The following is a 22202-nucleotide window of genomic DNA, read 5'->3' as shown; positions in this document are numbered from 1 at the left end:
ATATATATATATATATATATATATATATATATGCCTAGTCAGTTTTTCTGTACTGAAAACAAGCCCAAATCACAGTGGTTTATAATCATAATAACAACACATTTACTCTCACTCAAGATACATGTCTGCTGATGTGTGACTCAGCTGCAGCCCTACTCTTGCTGTGTTCCGTGTTCCTTATTCCCAGACCTAGGCTGAAAGTGTAACCCCAGTGTGGGGCATGCCTATTATCATGGCTGAAAGAAAGGGAAAGAGGGCTGATGGATGCCTCTTACAGCATCTGCACAGTCCTGGCATAGGCCGTAGCCACCACTATTCCACTGGCCAAAGAGAATAATCACATGGCCAGGGCGGCATCAATGGAGCAGGGAAGTATACTCCTCCCACAAACTGGCCTGCAAATCACATAACCCTCTACAGGGGAGGGTAGAAGTGAAAAAGAAGGGATGAGAAATCGACTCAGTGCTCCAAACCTTTGTGAGTCTCAAATAAGCAAAGGTATATAGAAGTGCACTGTAACCTAGTGGATTCTCTACCAGTATAAGGATTGCTAGCATTGTTGGATAGTTTCTTTTACTGTTTTATTTTGGGGATCAAGTCCTTACATACCATTAAAACCCATTACTTCTTCATTCTTACCACAAACCTTTGTAAACTTTTTAACCATCTCAGTTGTAGTTCTTTAAAAGCTATGTATTTTGCCTTTTTATATTCGTATTTTTTAAATGTTACAAGTATAATCACTTATATTTTCTGCTGTAACTGTATTAAACCCCTTTCAAGAAATACTTGGGTGTATGGTGACTAACATAATAAAAAATTATTATTAAAAAAAAAAAAGAACTACTTGGGCATCCAGAAAGTTTTTGACTTTTTTTTCCCTGATGATAAAAATGATGATTAAAAATTCTCTTTAAGGAAATTTAGAAAATTTTGGAAGGATAAAGAAGAAATTTTAAACATCGGTATTCAAATTCCTGGCTTAATATAGACATAGACATACAAATACACACAAATATTAATTTTTACTAAATTGGACACCTAATAGTATATTCTTTGGGGAATGTTTTTCTACTTTACTATATGTTGTTTGCATGCATTTTTGCTGAGTAAATTTTTTTTGAAAACATGAATTTAACATTCCTATATGTAATACATACATATTTATGTAACCAATAATAAGACAAACACTCGTGGACACACTACTCAACTTGAGAACTAGATTGTCACATGCCCTTGAAATTATCCGTGTGCTCCTGTGCTGCTGCCCTTTGCCTCCCGTGGGGAACCACTGCCCTCAAGTTTGTTTATTATGTATTGTCATTAGCTGCTGCTGCTTCCTCTGCCTCCTCCTCTTCCTCCTCTTCCTCTTCCTCTTCCTCTTCTTCCTCTTCCTTTTTTTTAGTGTTTTCACATGTGTGTATATCTCCAAGCAATGTATCATTGAGCTTTGGTATAATTTATGCCAATTATAAAAATGGTATCATACGCATTATTTTTAGTGGTGAAATAGATATTACAAAATTAGTTTAGAGAGTTAAATATTTAGAGAGATGTTTTACAAAGAACTTGTACATTCATCTTTGTGTGTATCCCCAAATATTTCCTTGGGAATAATTTCCAGAGGTGAAATTCCTGGGTTAAAAGGTTAGAACGTTTTTAAGGCCTTTTTTTTTTTTTTAAATAGATAACTGTACATCAGAAATGTGTCTATCTAGATTTTAGTAAAACATTCGGATTTATGTGGCAGATAATTATATATCATTATTAGCTTTCCACTTTAAAAGGCAATAAGAACACATAAATATGTCCCAGCGGGTTATCACATTAAAAAGTCCCAAATAAATTCCTCAGTATTTCTGGCTCCCTGAAATCTATTCTGTTCTTCTCACAGTGTGATATTACTAATATCTTAGTTCCTAAGGTTAGAAACCTTACAGACACCTTCTCTCTACTACCCCACTTCCACTTCAGCCACCCCACACTTGCCCTTAGCCCTCAAGTCCTGCTAGTTCTGTTTCTCTACGATGTCCCATGAATCCATGCCTTCCCTTTCATTCCCACAGGCACTGCTCTACCCCAGGCCCTGCTAACGAATCATGTGGTTGCCTACCTGCCTTCAGTCTCTTGCCTTTCTAATTCTTCCTTACTTTCTAGTCCTTCCCTCTGTTACTTTCTCAAAACACAAACTTGTCCTAAACTGAAACCAAAAATCTTTACTGGCTTTCCATTGTCCACATGAGAAAATCCACATTCCTCAGTTCCAGCCCTCAGTCTAACTTAACCTACCTCTCCAGCTTTGCTTCTTCATGATTCATCCTCTCCACCCCACCCCCACCCCAAGACCTTTGTGTTTTATATTCTAGCCAGCCAGGGCTCTTGTTCCCTATATATTTTCCTGTTTTTTTCTTGTTCTTGTTACTCCCTCAGCCTAAAATACCCTTCCTCTCCCACTCCTTTCCAGCCTGTTGAAATGCTACTCATGCTTCAAGCTCGCACTGAAATGCCAGCTCCTCCATGGAGTTTAACATCAATGTAAGTTATCATAGTTACACACAGATGAGTCAGGCATGTTTAATTCTCTTGAAATACTTTATCAGAATGTGAAAAAAATACAGTCTTTATATTTGCTGGGTAAAAAATAATGCTGAGTAGAAAAGCAGAACACATCGATTACTATAAATAAAATGATATATACAAAGTATATGTATGTATATATGTATGTGCTTATACCTGTGTATATCTGCAGACACAGAGATTGTAAAAATACTTAACACTCTGTGTTTATTAAGCTTATGAATTTTTTTTTTTGAAATCAGGCCGGATGAGTACTGTTTTAGAAAAATTACTGATAAAATGATACTTACTAGGTTCATTTTCTTTCATAAGGATGCTTGCTTGGGCTTAAACCGGTTTCCATTTTGAGGCTTCACCATATCTGGTCTGGTTGCAGCAGGCCAGCCAGTCACCTCTCCTCCCCACCCCAGTGCTGCCTAGCTGACTTGGAGAGGCCTCTTTCCTTGCCAAATCTGTCTAGTCATAGTCACGGGTGATGAACGGTCCCCTCAGCTGTAAAATGAAAACGTTGCGCCAGACGACTGTTAAATGGATGAGTAGAGGATCTTTAAGGTCCTTCCCAGCTCTCATATTCTGGATATTTTTTGCTCATGAGACAGAAAAATGCTTAAGGACAAAGGAAAGTGCTGATTTTCTGCTCCAGCACCTTCACTGGTGTCAAGTAGCCAACTGCTCCTTTTATTAACTCAGACCTGCCAAAATATATTCTGTGGCAGTTAATACATTGGGCTTCTGATCCAGGTGCGCCACTACCCGTGTGGCTCTGGGTGTGCCCCTTTCTGTCACTGGGCCTCTCTTTGCCTATCTGTGAAATGATAAAGGTGAGACTAGATGCTCTTTGAGGTTCTTTAATATATTGTCATTTTATCATTGGTATGTGTGAAGTACCCCAGGATTGTTTTTTCCCCTATAGTCACTAGCCCATGTTTCAAAGTTAAGAAATCGGTAGACTAGGACAATTCACAGTATATTTTTGTCTTCACAGAATAGTGTAGATAGCAAAGTGGAGCATCAGGGTGTTCGAACAGACATGTATAATCGAGGAATATCCTGGTTCCATTACTTCAACTTAACCATATTTTTTCTCATCATGGGTATTTCTCCCGTCTTAAAATTGTTACCTTTAGTAATGTAAACCAAAAGATTTCGAAGATACCTTGTAAGAAATTAAAATGTTGGCATGGATTTCAAATATGCACACTGATATGGATCAGCCTAGTAGTAACACGATGTATCTAAAATATATTAACTCTAATAATCATTATAGATTCCCTTTTTTAAGAAAGAGAAGTCTCCCTGAAGAAGAGGGCCCCATCTTAGTTTTCAGAGGACAAACCAATACTTGATACATGATACCTGATTCCAGATGTGCTTCTGGCAGTTGTTACCATTTAAACAAGTATTTCTTTTCTAGTAATTAGATTTTTTTTTCATTTCGATGGGTAGTCATAAATATTAACCACCAGCAGTGCAGGAATAATTTATATTCAAATTGTCAGACATCACTCTGTGAACACATAAAATAATTCACATTTGTTTAGAACCTTTAATCCTAAAGTGCTCTACACATATTTCTTTATAATCTGATTGCAAGCTATATATAGGACTTCCCTACCTGAAATAGGGCAGCAACCAAAGTAATTAAAATAAAGGATACAACTTCAAAAAAGTAGAGGAAAGAAGGAAATGTATATTTTACTTGTTCCTATATGCTTTTATGCCTATAGGATTGGAGAATCCATGTTGACCAAATGCATCAACACAAAAGTGGAATAGAATCTGCTCTAAAGGAGACCAAGGTATGTGAATTACTTCAGGTGAATCAATGTATATTTACCCATCTGTTGAACACCTGTTAAAGGAGAACATGAAAAGAAGAAGAAAAAAAGACACAATCCTTGCCTTTGATGAGCTTACAGATTGAATGTTCATGTATTTCAACAGCCCTAACACTTAAACTAACTAAAGAAAGGTAACTTTATATCAAAGCAGTATAATATATACCTAATATATAGATATGTATCTCTAATATATATACTGTACAACTATACAATATATATATACAAACAATACAATATACATAATGTATATACTTTGTATATCGTGTAATTTATATACAATTGTATATATTTTGTATATATATACAATTGTATATATATAAATTGTATACAATTTATATACAGTTGTATATATACAATATGTATATAATATACATTATGTATATAATGTATATATATAATGTATATAATATACATTATATATATAATATATATATACATTACATATACATTACATATATAATATACATTACATATATAATATACATTATATTCATGTATATAAAAATATTCATGTATATATATTTTATATATATATTTATATATATATTTTATATATATATAAAAATATTCATGTATATATATTCATGTATATAAAAATAAATATATAATGTATATATATAATAATATATACATTACATATATAATATACATTATATACATGTATATAATATACATTATGTATATACAATATGTATATACAATATATAATATTGTATAATATATATACAACATATATATATAATTATACAATATATTTGGAAAGGAATGATGAAATGTTTCTCTAATATATATATAATCTATATATATATAGAGAGAGAATCTAATATGTATCTCTGTGTATGTTTCTCTAATATATAATATATATATGAAATTAGAGAATATATTATATATATATATATGTATGAAACATTTCATCATTCTTTCCTTTCTGAATCCCAAGGGATAACAGAGCACCTGGCCAGCAATGCTTAGAACCTACAGCTTCCCCAGGCGTGCTGCTCTGACAGAAATAAGGACTTTTTGGAGGATGCCACAAGGAAGCAAAGTTGAAATGAGAAGTAATGGGTCCCAGGCTAGAGTTATAAATTTAATGACTTACCTCCAACGGGAACATTCTAGTCATTTTTGAACTGTGCTGCAAGAAAGTCACGTTATTCCGTTACCTACTTTGATTGCGAACTTCATATAAAGCAAATTCTACTCACGTACAATTTAGAAATGCATAAGGGCTAATGAGTTGACTAACACTACCAGGTGCTTTTTTATTTTAACATTCTGCTAAGTGTGACTAAAATGTTTCTCATTACAGACTTCTTTTGCTATTGAAAATTTCAAGCTATCTTCTTTTTCACAAGTGGTTGAGAATTTGTGGGATGAATTGAAGGAGATTTAGCCTGTTTTTACTATTTTGAAAAATATATTTGTGCATTCTTTTATCTACTAAAGTCCTATGGAATTTCTAGGGATTTTTGGATAAACTTCATAATGAAATTAGTAGGACTCTGGAAAAGATCGGCAGCCGAGAAAAGTACATCAACAATCAGCTTGAGCACTTGGTTCAAGAATATCGTGCAGCTCAAGCCCAACTGAGTGAGGTAACCTAGGGATGATAAATAAATAAATAAATCCAGGGATTTATTTCAGTTAATGACCCTAATTCCCGAACGTGCCATAGCACTTTGCATTTGGGAATCATGAAATGCTTTTCAGAACAGCAACACGTGGATTCTCTGCCCACTTTAGGAAGCCATGTGAGGCGGTAGAACTTGCCATCTCCATGTTACATGTAATAGAAATTATCTCCTAGAAGTCTTTAAATGCATTTCTTCTTTTGATTTAAATAAATGAAGGCATGTATTGTTGGGGAACATTGCTTAGAACAGGAACAGAGTGTCAGGACACCTGGTTTTGTTTCTAAGTCTGCTGTTAATTTACCCTGTGAGTAGGAGGAAAAAGAATAGTATGCATTTACATGTGTCAGAGGGAAAAGACATCATTGCCTTAATGGCTTACAGCCACATAATAAAGAATATGAAAGCAAGACACGTTCAAAGACAAGCAGTTTAATTAATTTAATGAGCAAATTTTTTAATCCTTTCAAGGTTTTAGAATTTCAACCAAAAAAATAAAACCTTCAGCCTTTGAAAGCAGCAGTTCTTTGTACCCCAGTAGGGATCTAAAGGCTGTCCTTGGGAGTTATGCCCCCTCTTTCCTGATGCTGAGGAAGACTAGTAAGAACACTTGCAAATTTCAGTTAAAGCCTTTTTTTTCTTTTAGCAAAGAGGTTGGAAGAACGGAAAAAATGGAAATAAACTTGACATACCTCTGTACTTTCAGAGGTTCTCAAAGACCAAATGGAAGAGAACTTTCACTTTTTTATTATGTTATTTGTTTAACAAATTATTCCCTCATATACACATCTACTCATAGATGTTTTTACTTTCAAAATGCTGTAAAGGTCTCTGATTAAAGCCACTGTGTATCTGTCAAACACTGATATTAAATAATTGTTAGATTAGTTCCCAAGAACGTATTCCATACTGTCATACCATTTGTTAATCCTTATTAATTGCTCATCCCGATGCTCTATTATGATTGATTTTTTAGAACTGGTTTTCTCTGCATAGCATGCAAATTAGATCGACCAAGAGCTACTCTCCTGAACTGTGTAGGAATAGCTGAGGACAGTTTTTATTGTGAACCATGCCCGTGTGAGTTACACAGTCAGTATATGAAGGTTAAGGTAGTTTATCATTTTGTAGCGCCTTCGTTTAAATACATGGTGCCTATTAGGGACATAAAACAGCTACAGTTAAATGTCACTTTCACAAATGTATTCACACATGAGGAGGAGGGGTTGTCATAAAATGATACGCAGAAATTGCAAACACAAAGAGGTCACATTTAAGTAATCTGCTTCTGTTTTGAATTTGTCATTAAACAAAATGTTTTCTGCCTTAGGCGAGGGAGCGGTACCAGCAGGGCAGCGGTGGGGTAACGGAAAGGACCAGGCTCCTGTCTGAGGTACACACTGTGCTCCTGCCGTCTTCTCCCCGTGGGCTGAGCCCCGGCCGTGCGGAGCCATCGGCGGTTCAATACGGCTACAGCTGAGCTTGTTTATTTCAGTAACTGCTTCCCGTGGCTTTAAGTCCTTTTCTTAGGAGAAAGTCCCTAGTTTTCTCATCAATGAATCAATTATGTATTTATATACTGTTTGTTTCCATAAAATGCCCGAAGTTGTTTTATTAAATTCAACATAGAACCTGCTGATAATATTAGCACATTTATAACCTTCCTTCATCTTTTTAAAAACCTAATAATTAGGATTAATATAGAGAAGAGTAGGTAAAGCACTGGCTTAACTGTCTTGCACAAATTTGAATGTTGGTCTCTAGGATGTAAGATTTGTTTTTCGTGATCGCTGCTGATATATGTGATCGTGAGTATCTCTCTGTTCACAAACCGGACGTGGCTGGTAACCCTTTCCCTCTGAGAACTTCTGAAATATCTGCATATAGTGTTGCATTGATTGTCATCATGCAAGAGAGTAAGATCTAATATATATTCCAGTTTTTTACTGAGGAACTGAGAGGAAAACAATCTTACAGCAAGGCCGATAGCCAATGTGCACGATTCGCTTTGGTTACAATCCGGTGTAACTGTCCCAGACTTTTTCTGTATAGTAGAATTAAGCTTCTTTTATAGAGATTATTTGAGGCATAGTTAGTTAGTTTAGAATACTAAAAGTATAACTTCAGAAATATTTAGACTCTAATCCTGTGGTGCTTCTAGGCAAATAGAACGTTACGTAGAAGTAAAGTGCTCACTTACATTAGGTAAATTAACACTTGAAGGGAGTCCAGGGACCCATTTGGTTCTTTTGGAGGAGGTAGTTATCCCCAGTTGTAACATTGCAAGTGCCTAAAAAAAATTAATTTGCTTTACTTGGATGAGCACTTTATTCCCAAGGAACTTTTTACTCACCAGTATGATAAAAATAAAGCCTACTAAGTTACGATAATTATGGCTTAGTTCTAGGTCATGTAAAATTTTTTTGATTTTTTAAAGATAATATGCTAGGTTGGAATTTTGCTAATAGAGGCTATAGTAGTATAATTTTGAGTATGACGTAGAGTACAGATAGGAGCCAATATGACAGCACAATATGCCTCTTGAGTTCATGGTTTGGATAGAACAGTTGGAATATTTTTATATACAGCCATATGGTATCAACTTTATTTTTAGCGTCCTATAGAGGAAAAGACAGCATCTTCTCTTATAAAACTATAATATTAAGAAAGATACCTAGTAAGCCCTAGAAATCCAAAATCTTCTCAGGATGTGTGTATGGTTTTAATGACTCATTCTTTAAAGACTGGCATTGAGTGTCCTACTCTTGATTTCGGCTCAGGTCACGATCTCAGGATTGTGAAATGGAGCCTCATGTCAGGCGTGGAGTCTACTTAAGATTTTCTCTCCTTCTCCCTCTGCCCGCCCCCCCTCCCCCGCTTGCTGTCTCTCTCTAAAAAAAAAAAAGAAGGATTCGCATGGTAGATGCTAGGAGATAACTGCCAGGTTTGCACGTCTGATGCCGAAAACAACAACTCAGATCATTTTTTTATTGTCATGTGACAACCTGAGAACATCATTTGAAGTTTAATGTTAGGAGCACTCTGAGAAGATAAAAAGCTTTGTGTGTCTGCCTACTTTATCTTATTCAGATTATGTCTAGAACATTCCTAATATTTTTATGTCCCTTTACAGATGTATTATCTCTAAAGTTTCTTAATACATCTTTCAATAATTTTGAAATTATTGAAAGCTCATGAAAACTTTTTTTTTCAATTAAAGGTGACAGAAGAACTAGAAAAGGTAAAGCAAGAAATGGAAGAAAAAGGCAGCAGCATGACTGACGGCGGTGAGTACACACTCATCCTATGGGGAAAATGAGCAAGAGGAGAGTATTTCTCAAGAAATCTATTTAACAAAATGCTGTTAATAAATAGGGAGTCTACTTTTTAAAATGAATTTGAGGAGAGGGAGGTACGTGGTGCAAAAATTATGTCTGATAATCCATGTACTGTTTTCCTTGTCAATCAGTTGAGGAGAGTCATACTTTTTTTTACCCTTATTTAGGATTTTTTGATTCAAACTATGTTGATTCAGAGATAGAGTGGGGAATACTTAAATACACACTTTGTTGTTCCAATTTTTAAAAAAATAATATTTTCTGTTTTCATTAAATGAGCTTTATTATTCCATTTTATGTGCAAAAGAGCACTAAGTGTGTGCCCAGATGGCACACAGGCAGCAATGGGATGACCTTTGTTTTTCTTCCTCTCCCCCCTGTGGACCTGACTGGGCAGAGGGGTCAAATAAAGAATTAATAATCCTCTAGTAATCATATTCTGTCGTGAGCTAGTTACTTTGACATGGCCCTGGTTCATTGCCTGAGGCCCTTCTGTGTTCTAGAAAGATTTTCCAGAGTTCTGATTGTATATACTGAGTGATGAGCGTTCAAAAGGGGATGTATAGAGGCTTTGCAGTATGTTTGAATGAGCCCATTATCTGTGACTCTTCAGGTATTTCTTTCTTCCTTTTTTCTCCCATCTTTCCTTCAAACAAATATTCTAGCCCGTAAAATTTATTGAGAACCTCCTTAAATACGCTTTTAGCGACTCTTCCCCAAGAAAAGGAAGGAAATTCAACCTCAGGACATCGAATGCTGCATCATCTCCCATCCTAAAAATCTCAGGTGTTTAAAATACCACAGTCAAACTGTGTGAATGTCAGTATGTTGTTGGCTGTGTTTTTAACCCTATTTTTGGCTTAAGACAAAGTGAGGAAAATGTCATACAATTCTGTAATACACTGATACTCCAAACGAACATTTTTATTGCATGTTATTTTCATTCTACAGCTCCCTTGGTAAAGATTAAACAGAGCTTAACAAAGCTGAAGCAAGAAACCGTTCAGATGGACATCAGGATCGGTGTTGTGGAACACACATTACTCCAGTCAAAACTGAAAGAGAAGTCCAACATGACTAGGGACATGCATGCAACAATCATTCCAGAATCTGCAATAGGCTCTTATTAAAACATACTGTTTTTCGTGCTTCTGATTAGTTATTTTTTTTATGTCAGAGTGTATTTCATGTTGCATAGATTTCAAAACACAGTTATACCTCTTAAAGCATGTTCAGTGGGTATTTTTTTACATATATACACATACATATTGTATCATGGTGATTATGGGTGGTTAAAGCCTTTAAACTGAATATAATATTTAATAAAGTAATTAAAAATTCTCACTTTCAAAGAAGATTTCACGAATCATTACAGATGTTAAAACCCCCACCTGGTGGCATATTTTTCTTATTGTTCCTGTGTAAGCCAGTGTGTATGACCCAGGCTTTCTGCAGGGGCTGCTGCTGCTGTCACCACAGGGCCTTTGACACACGCCTGGCCCCTTCAGTTTGGTCCACATCTGCAGTGATCACAAGTGCCTCTGCGCCCAGCGCCAGCGAATGAAGGCTGGCGATTCTTTTTAAAAACTCAAACTACCCTTGCCTCAGCTTTATTTGAGACTAGAGAGAAAGTCTTTTTCATTTCCATATCTCTAGCCAAGTAGGTAGCACTCCAAGCATGAGTTTCTAAGAGGATGGGTGGATGACTGGTATCACGCAGTTCCAGAATGTCTCATAGTTCCTATTGTACAGCATGGCAAATATAATGACTTCAAGTCTAGGAGTTTTGACGAAGTTTCGAGACAGTAATTGTAAATGATGTTTTGGGTTTTTTTCTCCTGTGGTATTGGATTGGAATTGGAAGCATCAGGATGGACACATGGCTTCTTAATACATACAGTTTAACAGAAATAAGTAAGTATATAGAAGTCCACGTACACCAACATGCATGTATTTACTCTTTCTGTCCTCGAAGCAGGGACAGCGCAGTAACAGTGAGAATGCCTCACATTCAGATCCTGGTTAAATTTTCTACTGAAAACAAAAACAAAAACAGGCTTCTTAGAAGAATGACTGATTCCTGGGCTGGAGCAGGAAAAGCACAATACGAGCGGGAATATCCCGTTCTGCCAGAAAGCAAAGAAGCGCTCAAAGAATGAGGGGAAAATGGCTAAAGGACACAGACTGAGGGGCGTCCCACCAGCCAATCTGGGACAACTGAACATTAAAATAAATAATGATAGTAATGAATTATAATCCACAGAATAAAACAGTGAGTCCATACAGATAGAAACTGAAAATTAATGAAGGAAACCTCATGTAAAATAATGGAGTCCGACAGCCTGAGGGGGAGCGCTGGCGCACAGACCACTTGTTGTGGCCTGCGTAACCAGCAAAGAGAAGGAAGATAAGAATTATCTTGACAAGGAAAGACATTTTCACATAGGAATTTCATCTTCTGCTTTTCAGGAAAAAAAGGAAGATCCCGCCCTGTCACAGCAACAAAGCACTAACCGTTGCTTGCAGCCAATGAAAAACTGCCACAACCTTAAACTCTTGCTCTTCTCCCATGAACTTCTGTTCAAAACAACCCTCCCCAATTTCCTCCTCAAACCTAAGAAGAGCTGACTTTCCCTTTGTCTCTTCAGATTTGCCTAAGGTTCACCATAGCTTGCGTGTCCCATATTGCAATTCCTCTGCTATTTCTGAATAAACTAATTTTGCTAGTAAAATAACTGGGTATTTTATTTTTAATGTTGGCAAAATAAGTGAATCAATGGAAGAAGACAGAGGTCTTCCTTACAAGAGAATGACAGCTAATGTAAAAAGAATATTGCATTTAGAAATTGCCATCTGGCAATTACTTTGGTAGTAATTGTTTCGGGCAAGAATCGTCAAAGGATATGTGAAAGGATTTCAGTCTAAAATGGAACGAGAGGATATGAAATGGGGACTCTCATCCATGAGCCCTCAGAACAGAATTTAAGAACTGAGAGACTGATTTCTCATAAATGCCTGATTTATAGGAGACCCAGATTTATCTCCTGACCAATGAACATAGGTCAAGAATGTCTCCCTATCCTCAGCCAATGAACTTACTGCCTGGACTCAGCTGGTCTTCCTGTCTTTGCACTCCTTGTTCAAAATTACAGCCTGTCCTGAACTCTCAACAGATTCACCTAAAGCTTGCATGTGTTTCCTGAATTGTAGTTCCTCTGCTATTTCTGAATAAACTCAATTTCCAGTAATTCGAGTTTGCCTCAGTTTACTTCTTTATTTAGGTTGACAAATGCTAAAACTACTAGGTGAAAATTTAATGAAAATCTGAATATTTACATAGTCTCAAACTAGGTAAAATATTCCACGAGGAGAAAAAATGGTAACTTTACAGAAGAAAAACCTGGCAGATACCACTTTAAGTTATCTAGAGTTAACATCACTAGTGGTGGGACAAATGGACATTATGTGTCTCCTGAAAAGGACAAACATTTATGGGGTTCCTTCGGAAAATGCATAACTTAAATCTAGTCATGAGGAAACATCAAACAAATCCAATGGAGGAACATTGTACAAAATGGCCTATAGTCTTCAAAAATGATAAGGTCATGAAAAACAAGAAAGAGCGAGGAACTGCTCCAATTTAAAGACTAAAGAGACATAATTAAATGCAACACATAATTCCAGTTTGGATCCTGGACCAGGAAAGACATTTTTTTTGTTGTTAGAAAAGGACATTATTGAGACAGCTAAATTTGAATAAACTCTGTAGATTGCATAATAGTATTATATAGTTAATATAGTATTAAATAGTTAATATAGTTAATAATAGTATTAAATAGTTAATATAGTATTAAATAGTTAATTTTGGGGGGCACCTGGGTGGCTCAGTTAAGCATCTGCCTTTGGTTCAGGTCACAGGGTCCTGGGAACGAGCCCCCTGTCAGGCTCCCTGCTCAGCTGGGAGCCTGCTTCTCCCTCTCCCACTCCCCCTACTTGTGTGTGCTCTCCGTCTCCCTCTCTCTCTCAAATCTTTTAAAAAATAAAATGTTAATTTTTTATATTTATACTATGGTTATGTAAGGGAATATCCTTGTTTTTACCAAAACACACAAATATTTGAAGGTAAAGGAGTATCATGTCAACACTTGCTCTCAAATGATTCTCAAAAAAAAACCGTGGTGGGTCGCCTGGGTGGCTCACTCCTTAAGCGTCTGCCTTTGACCCAGGGCATGATCCCAGGGTCCTGGGATCGAGCCCCTCATCAGGCTCCCTGCTCAGTGGGAAGCCTGCTTCTTCCTCTCCCACTCCCCCTGCTTGTGTTCCCTCTCTTGCTGATAAATAAGTAAAATCTTAAAAAAAAAAAAAGTGGATGTATGCATGTGTCTTTGTGTATCCATGTATATATAAAGAGAAGGAGGAGGGTGAAGAAAATGTGAATTGTTAACATTTTGAAAATCAGAGGCAAGGGTATATAGAAATCCATTGTATTTTTTAAGGAGGTACAACTTTTTTTATTGCAGTGTAGTTAACATACGGTGTTATATTAGTTGCAGGTGTACAACGTAATGATTCAACAGTTCTATACACTGCTCAGTGCTCATCAAGATAAATGTGCTCTTAATCCCATTTATGTATTTCACCCATCCCTTCCCCCCACCTCCCCCCTGGCAACCACCAGTTTGTTCTCTGTATTTGAGAGTATGTTTTTAAGTCTGTCCCTTCTTTGTTCTTTTTGTTGTTGTTTTTTAAATTCCACCTATGCGTGAAATCCTAGGTATTTGTTTTTCTCTGACTTATTTAGCATGATACCCTCCAGGTCCATCCATGCTGGGGCAAATGGCAACATCTCATTCATGTTTATGGCTGAGTGATATTCCATTGTATACGTGTATACACCACATCTTCGTTATCCACTCATTTATCTACGGATACTTGGATTGCTTCTATATCTTGCCTATTGTAAATACTGCTGCAATAAACATAAGGGTGCATGTATCTTTCCAAATTAGTGATTTCGTATTCTTTGGGTAAATACCCAGTAGTGGAATTACTAGATCATATGGTAATTGTATTTTTGATTTTTTGAGGAAACTCTGTGCTGTTTCCCACAGTGGCTGCACAAATTTGCATTCCCACCAACAGTGCACGCCGGTTCCTTTTTATCCATTTCCTCACTTGTTATTCCATCTATTTTTTTATTTTAGCCATTCTGACAGGTGGTGGTATCTCATGTTAAGTTTTTTGGAGATTAGTGATGTTGAGCATCTTTTCATATGTCCGTTGGCCATCTGTAGGTCTTCTCTGGAAAAATGTCTATTCGGGTCCTCTGCCCATTTAATCAGATTACTTGTGGGTTTTTGGCGTTAAGTTCTTTATATATTTTGGATATTAACCCCTTTCCATTGTATTTTTTACTAATTTTCTATAACCCTGAAATTATTTCAAAATATAAAGCTTAAGAAATGATGGTTCTTGGAAATTATATGCTCTATATAGAAGTTAGCCTCCCTCTGAATCAAATAGAAAATCAACTTGTTAAAATAATATGACCTCCCCAATAAAATTATATGGACTACTGAACACATCTTATATTTTTATAATCATTGATTCATTGACCAAATAGGAACAAGTTTTTGACAATTCTAAGGGAGTTTTTTTTTTTTTTTCCTACTCCCCTCTAGCTTAGCTAGGTCAGCATTTCCCCTGAGTTTTACCCAAAAATAAACTTCTGTGACCACTAAATTTGAAAATATTAAACTTCATTTTCTTTAGGATTTTTCATCTGCATTGTGAGTCTGCAAATAGTGAATATAGTCCCTTTTTTTTTTTTTTTTTTACAAATATGTAATCACGGATCCTTTTCATCCAAGAACACACTTCGAGAATGCAGATTTAGGTAAATGAGCATGTGAAAATCAGTGCATAAATTTGAGATTATTCTCAACCTTTTATCAGAACCAGGGATCTTCCAGGGATCTGTGTAGGAAGATGAGGAGACACATGTCACTGGTTCATAACTCTCCTATGTGGATGATTAACATGCAAGCAATGCTCTTTGAATGTCAGTAGACGCTGAAGATTTGGGAGACTTTGTGGAGAACCTAGGATGACATGGCCAAATGCTTTTCTTCTTAAAACTCTTCTATGCCTGCCAAAAAGGCGTTTTGTTTTTCCTTTAAAGCAGTCTTTAATATAAACGTAATTATAATAGTTAGAATGTACTGTCCTATTTTGTGGTCAAATAACAACCACTGTCATAGCTTTACCTTTTCAAAACTTAATGTGCCTAACAACCAAGTCATAAGTCCTAAAACTTTATATTTTAAAAGGAGAAATGGCATTTTGAAAAGCGAAAACAAGTTTAGATTCACTAGTCTATTTGGTTTTTTTGACAAGGTTTTTTAAAATACAGGAGAGGAGGACAGGGACCATGCTCATCTAAATGTGTCCTAAATAACATGTCCCAAGTGTTAGATTTACATAATTGTGTGCATTTGATACAGACATGCCAAGTTCAGACTTAGGATTTGCTGATTCACCATCAATGCCTTATTTCAGGACTGTGTCAGACCCCTTCACACTTCATCCTCATTCTGCCAAGTACTACAAGGACACGTTCCAGCTGACCATCAGACAATACCCTATAACACATCACCTGCTCCTTCCTATCCCCCACTTGAGATGCTATCGCATAGGCTTAAAGCTTCTTCCCGTAGCCCCTTCTCTGTGGTTCAGTAGTTAGCAACGAGTTACCACTTTCTTACCCTGCAAAACATTTTCTAGGCTAGCAATGTCTGAACTTCTTAACTCTGCTTGGACATCAAAATCAAATAGGCAACTTCAACAACAACAACAAAACAATTTCCCAGCCCTCTAACCCCTCAATTCTTTCTTGATAGTTCTTGGGTGGGGCTGAGAGGCCAGAAATAAAAAGCTGCTCAGATGCCTCTGATACAGCTAATCGAAGAACTACTTCGGGGAGTTACCACTTTAGAAACTGTCCTTGCCTACCAGTAAACAGGTAAAGCACCTCGGATCTGAAGAGCTCTTTAAAAAGGATCTAAACTAGTGTTTCTTAAAGTTTGGCCTGTGGACTGTCTTAACACTAGCCCTACCTGGAGTGATTTTTACTAGGTACCCTAGATTATTTAATACATGTTAAGGTTTGAGGCATACTCATATTAAAAATTGTCACTTAAAAAAAATCATAAAGCCAATACCCAAAAAGGGCAAGCGGCCTGCCCATTTTCAAACCAGGATTACAAACCTCAGTTTTGTACTGAGAACCTAAATTGTTGTCTACGCAGCTTGGAGCAGCTCTATGGGAACTTCATGTTCACAGCTCCTGTCACCCATCCTTCCGAATCCCAAAGCAACATTATACAGTCACATTTCCATTCATGCCCAATGACTGTTTTTCTCTACTCCCCATATAAAGGCTTTTGCATAGATTACCGAATGGGGAATCCAGACACCCTGATTCCAACCGCAAGTCTGCTGGTAAGTTTAGTGTCAATATTTTTTTTCTGGAAAGTTAGGAGTAGGACTAGATTATTCTGAATGCTTCTCATCCTAAAATCACATGATTTTAAATCTTTAGCAGGCTCTCCTACACTATTTAAATAATTTGCAATGGTGTACCAGTTCCTAAGAGCCAATTGTCAGATATTTAGAAACTTTGAGAGCAGTTGTTAAACTGTTGGTAGCTTAAAGCCAGTGCATAATGGGAGTATTTACCCCATCGAAATAGGAAAACACTAAAAATGAGGGTTTTAAGAAAACAAAAGCAAAACAAAAAGCCAGTTTACCAGCATACCACTGATAAGAAGTAGTATAATGTTCCGTAGACCAGAACCAAATGCAGTAAATATATAACAGAATGTTCCACCATATTTTAAGGTAGATTATTATAGTACTAATTGAATTAGATCAGATTTGCAAATTGTTCTAAAAAATCATTAAGTCTCCATAAAGCCACTCAGTGTGTCAAATGTGCATCCCCTGTACCATTTTATTGATGTAACTTTACTGCCTTTCTAACTAAACCCAGTTCCTTTTACTGCCTCTCAAATCAATAGGCTAAAGCAGCCCAAGCGTCTTCCCTCATGACAAATTCAAAGATCATGCTTGTACAACTGAAAGATGTAGAATGCACAACTAGTCCAATTACTTGCTATAAAAAAACAACTAATTCAGTTCACTGCATCATTGATCCATTTAATTGTATAGCAGCTTCCTATTGATAACAGGAAATGTCCCTGACTCAACCATGCTGAAACTGAAACTGGCCAGTTTTCCACAACCATAAATTTCAATAATGATTCTACATAATACACAGGGACTAAAAACTGTAGCCAGAGTTTATTATGTTTTTCTTAGTTTTACTGACATATTTCCCTGGCATATGACCTGATTTCTCTTATGCTTCCTGGGCCTCATTAGTTATTAAATGTTAGCCTATACTAATGTTCATGACTGGATATTTTATTTCAGACAGAGACTGTGACAGATTTCAAACTCCCTGTTCATTTGACTCTTGGAAACTATTCAGCAATCCATGAGCTTTACAGAAGGTACTGCTGATCTAGAAGTGCTAACTTCAGTCATATTTCCGACCTCTTCCTTTAGGCAGATGCTGCTTAGTACACTTACGTAGTACAAATACAGCAGAAATGTGATGGATAACTACTGTATTTTGCGCACAGTAGTAGGTGCTGGAGGAAACAAATAATCAGACATAATCTCTCCCTTCAAGAGCTCACAGTCTAATGGGGATGATATGGGCATTAATTAAAACATTATAATGGTAACTTCCATAATAGAGAAATAAACTGAATGGTACTGAGTTGGGTGAAGAAGTAATTCTAACTTGCAGGAAATAGAGAAGAATTCCTAGAGTCGGTCCTTGACAGATGAGTAAGATTCTGGTAACAAAGAAAAACAGGAATGGCCATTGCAGGCAGAGGGAAAGACACAAAGTCATGGGGGTGCAGAAGGGCACTAAGGGATCGGATGGTGGAGAGGAAGGACTCGAGACACACCGGCAGGAAGGAAAGGAAGATGAAATGGAAGACTCTGAATGCCAAGATAAGGAGTGCTGATCAAATAGACACGATACAATGAAATATGATAGCAGACCTGGATACAGTAGAACAGAGCTGAAGAGACATGAATCCACTGGGAGGAAAGGATCCAAGTCTTTCAGAATTTTGCAAAATGGAAAAGAGGAGAAGCAGCATTCCAGAAAGAGGAACTAATGTGAGCAAAGGCACAAAGACAGTGATAATGATCATTGTTATCACTATGTATGCCAAGCACTGTGCTAAGCATTTTATCTATAATATCACATTTTATTTTGCACCTCAGTGAGGGAGGTATTATTTCCATTTTACAGATATGAAACTGAGGTCCAGAGAAGCAAAGTAACAGGCCCAAAGCCATATAATAGTGGACTCAGGGTTTGAACTCATTATACCATAAACCTTCAATCTAAGAAATATAAAGATATATGATATGACATTGAAGGGCAACACTAAATCAAGTTGGTTATAGTATAATAATTTTTAAATCAAAAATACCATTTATTGAGCAGCTACTATGTTGCAAGACATTTAATATACATATTAAATCATCACAACACCTTGAAGAGAAAACTGACCCCAATCACCCAGTTGGTGGCAAACTTAGAAATTCTTGCCACAGAAAAAGTGCAGAGGGAGCTGAGGAGAGGAGGGAGAGAGGATGCCAGTCATGACTTTCCAGAGAGCTATCAGTGAAGAAAAACAAGGAAGTTTGGCAGCTGTGGTTGACAACTACACTATTCTATGTCTGCTCCCTTTGGCCTTCTTACACAATACACATGAAGAAGGAACCAGATTCAGGGTCAGAAGAGAGACCCTTGTTGATCTGAACCTTGTTGTATTTGAAGCATGTTGAAACCATCATTGGTTACACTCAAATAGCTGCAAATACTGTCAGTCAAGAGTTGGTATGGGATATCTTGTAATGGAGGATGGTGGAGGAAACTGCCTATAGACTAATACGGAATATGAGAAAAGGACCAAGCTTTCATTTCCTTGGAGGGGGCCGGGATGTCAAAGACCAAGTCTGCTTGGGGATGTCAATTTTTAATCCAGTTTGGAATTAGTAAGTGGCAGTTTGGGAGTTTCAGGGATCGGGCCAGAGATCAGAGAGTTGGTATGGTACCAAATGCTAACCTATGTAATGGCAGGTCAGGGAGAGTCAGATCTGGTCTTCCCAGGCCTGGAGCTGGTGGGGAAATTAGAAGGAGGTAGGGATATTGCGTGGGATCCCTCCTGCAGTGACCACACCTTGGAGGGGAATCCCCAAAGTCCAGGACACCGGAAAACTACATGGCCCTTAGAAACCTTTTGGCAGCCTCCAAGCATCATTTCCAGAAGATGCTGCTGATTCAAAACTGCTCCCTTCAGTCAAATTTCTGATCTCTTGATTTGGAGAGAGGCTATTTAGTCCTAATCTCACTGGGATTCTGAAAGAGGCTGGAATGACTGGCCCAGTATATACCAGTTGGCCATGAGCAGGTCAACCCCAACTCATATACGTGTACAGGTGGCTAGCTGAGAGTGAGCAAGCCTGGCATGGCTTTGGAACATAGGACAGAATCAGGACCAGAGATGGGATTCATCTACCAGGAGGCTGTACCTCAAGCCTGGACTGGGTAAGAGCTTGCAGAAACAGATTGGGGAAAGGACCAAGGATGGGAAATTCTTACCCATAAGGACTGGCCAGAGGAAGGAAACTAAGAAGGATTAATCAGATAAATTAAAGGCAAGTGAGAAGAATGTAGCTTCTAACGTTTGCCTTTTTCTCTTCCTCCTTCATTTCCTATGTCTGACATTTATTTTACACACTTATTTGTAATTGGAACAAACCTTCAAAAAGAAAACTTGCTTCATTGTAAAATGATGGTAACGAGGCCTCCCTCTGGGGAGGTTGCTAGTATTAAATAGGATAATGTATGTGATTGTACCTATTAGGTGCTCAATGTGTGCTCATACTCACCACCTCTGGCCTGCCTCCTTCTTTCCCTGGGCTTATATTCCATAGCTTATAAATCCTTTGATCTTATCATCAAAATAGAAGCAGGTGTGATTAAATTAGATGTGGTTGATTTCTACATACAGGCTTAACAGCGAGAGAAAAGAATTAAGCCTTTGGTTTCCAAATCGGCTTTTGCAGAGTATTGAAAAAGTATTCTTTGGCCATATGCTTTTATGGGTGAGAAAATTGAAATAATCAGCTGAACAGAAGTGCTCTCTCCAAATTCATAGTTGTAGCCTGTGCCCTGGCAGACACTTTCTTGCCAGTTGCTTAGCATTTGGGAAATTCCAGGGGGTCCAAAGAAGCAAGACAATGAATCATTTGGTATTATTTATCCTTATCCTTCCAAGTCTGGGGCAAACCAGTTCCTCAGAATCACCTTACAGGAAGTCTGCTGCTTAGCTATTAGACGTCAGCACTGCCATTTTACACGTGGGAAGACGGCAATCATCAGCCTGTTACCTTTTCCCCTTATTAGAAGTAGCTAGCTTTGTGGTTATAGGGGTCACCATTAGTTCCACTTCATGGACCCACCTTTCCTGTAGTATGGCTCCTGTAGTTTATCTGAGAAACTCACACGGCTTTCAGAGCTTAGTTCCATCATCCACATGTTAACTCCCTTATGGCCAGGGGGACCCATGAACTCTGACCCAACGAATGGGGAATCTAAAACAGTGCTAAAGTGGCCTTCCTTCACTGCCAGTCCCCAGGAAGGTGATAGATGTTTACATGGTGGCCCAGAAGCCTCTCTACCCCCACCTTGGTGGTCAGGCTGAACTCGGAAAGGAGAGAACATGATAATGTTGCCACGGGGCTAGTTTCTAAGCATGTCTGCTCCTCTGGGCTGGCACCGCCCTCTGCTCTCCAACACGAAAAGTCCAAGGACCCCCAGGGAGACCCCTCCAGTTTCTCTCACATAATGACCTGTGGGTGGACGTCTGAGTATGTCTGTACACACAGCAACATTCAGAAATGAGAATTGAGCATAAAGATCCAGATTGCAGACCTTAACCAAAGATTAGAAGACGCCCCAACTCGAAGCCCACATCAGTACCTAGACAATCACATCGAGTGGAGTGATGCTCTCCATAGGACCTCAGTCCTCACCAGTCCCAACTGTGTTCCTGAAATGAGGCAGTTCTGAATGTGAAATACAGCACTACCAGATTATCAGAATTCTTACCTTGCCTGCCCCCCTTGTCTGCATTGCCCTCCTAGCCCAGAAGTGGGAGCAATACCTTTTGCTGCCTCTAGACTCTAATCACCACCACATCTACCAGCGTCACCAGCCCCCGGGTAGCCATCCACTTTCAGGAAAGAGAAACAAAAAACATCAACAGATATTTTTCCTCTCACTGAGCCCTTAGAGCTCTTGGAATAGAATCTGTACCAGGCGCCTAAGGTCATCCCAAGGCCACAGGACTGTTGCCAGGGATGGAATGCATGCTGGCAGGGCTCTGAGTTTGGCATTGGGCCCCTCCGACATTTCCTGGTTCTTTCAGGAGACAGAAAACCAACTCCCCTCATAGACCAGTTCAATGCGAACTAACTGAAAGGAAGAATCTGTTTGTTGTTGTCATTATGGAAGAATTGCTGTCTCCACATTTTATAATCTGTGTATGCACACTTTACAAGTATCCTATATACATATTTTACATACACGTAGCCCTCTATGATTTTGATATATCACAGTAGAAAAGGTAGGTATGTTCTTGGATTATAGCTCAGCTGCT

The 22202-nt window shown here is 37.8% G+C and overlaps 1 protein-coding gene and 1 long non-coding RNA gene across 15 annotated transcripts in view; one reads left to right on the top strand and one right to left on the bottom strand.

Moving 5' to 3' along the window:
- The window catches only part of IFT57 (intraflagellar transport 57), a 56166-nt gene extending 45631 nt beyond the window's left edge, over positions 1–10535 (top strand). Inside the window, exons 7-11 of one of the 2 annotated variants that reach the window (XM_040621199.1) lie at positions 4305–4376; positions 5882–6013; positions 7380–7442; positions 9270–9336; positions 10339–10535. In XM_040621199.1, coding sequence (XP_040477133.1) covers positions 4305–4376; positions 5882–6013; positions 7380–7442; positions 9270–9336; positions 10339–10517 — 513 coding nt within the window. In that variant the 3' untranslated portion in view covers positions 10518–10535. The remainder of the gene's footprint in view (positions 1–4304; positions 4377–5881; positions 6014–7379; positions 7443–9269; positions 9337–10338) is intronic. The other variant, XM_040621200.1, reaches the window with a different exon arrangement.
- The window catches only part of LOC103677340, a 114056-nt gene that overhangs the window by 31110 nt on the left and 60744 nt on the right, over positions 1–22202 (bottom strand). For 2 of the 13 annotated variants that reach the window (XR_005832167.1, XR_005832165.1), the window contains exons 4-7: positions 8250–8339; positions 5518–5553; positions 3934–4084; positions 2868–3069 (exon numbers count right to left, since the gene is read on the bottom strand). The exons of 3 other annotated variants lie outside the window; for them this stretch is intronic. This is a non-coding gene — a long non-coding RNA (uncharacterized LOC103677340). Of the gene's footprint in view, positions 1–1404; positions 3070–3933; positions 4085–5517; positions 5554–8249; positions 8340–10540; positions 11422–22202 lie in introns of those variants that run through there. 8 more of the 13 variants (XR_005832164.1, XR_005832169.1, XR_005832166.1 and 5 more) reach the window with 6 other exon arrangements.

This window comes from Ursus maritimus, unplaced genomic scaffold, assembly GCF_017311325.1.
Source record: "Ursus maritimus isolate PB19 unplaced genomic scaffold, ASM1731132v1 scaffold_4, whole genome shotgun sequence".
Classification (NCBI taxonomy): Eukaryota; Metazoa; Chordata; class Mammalia; order Carnivora; family Ursidae; genus Ursus; species Ursus maritimus.
This window is presented reverse-complemented; position numbering and strand designations above follow the sequence as displayed.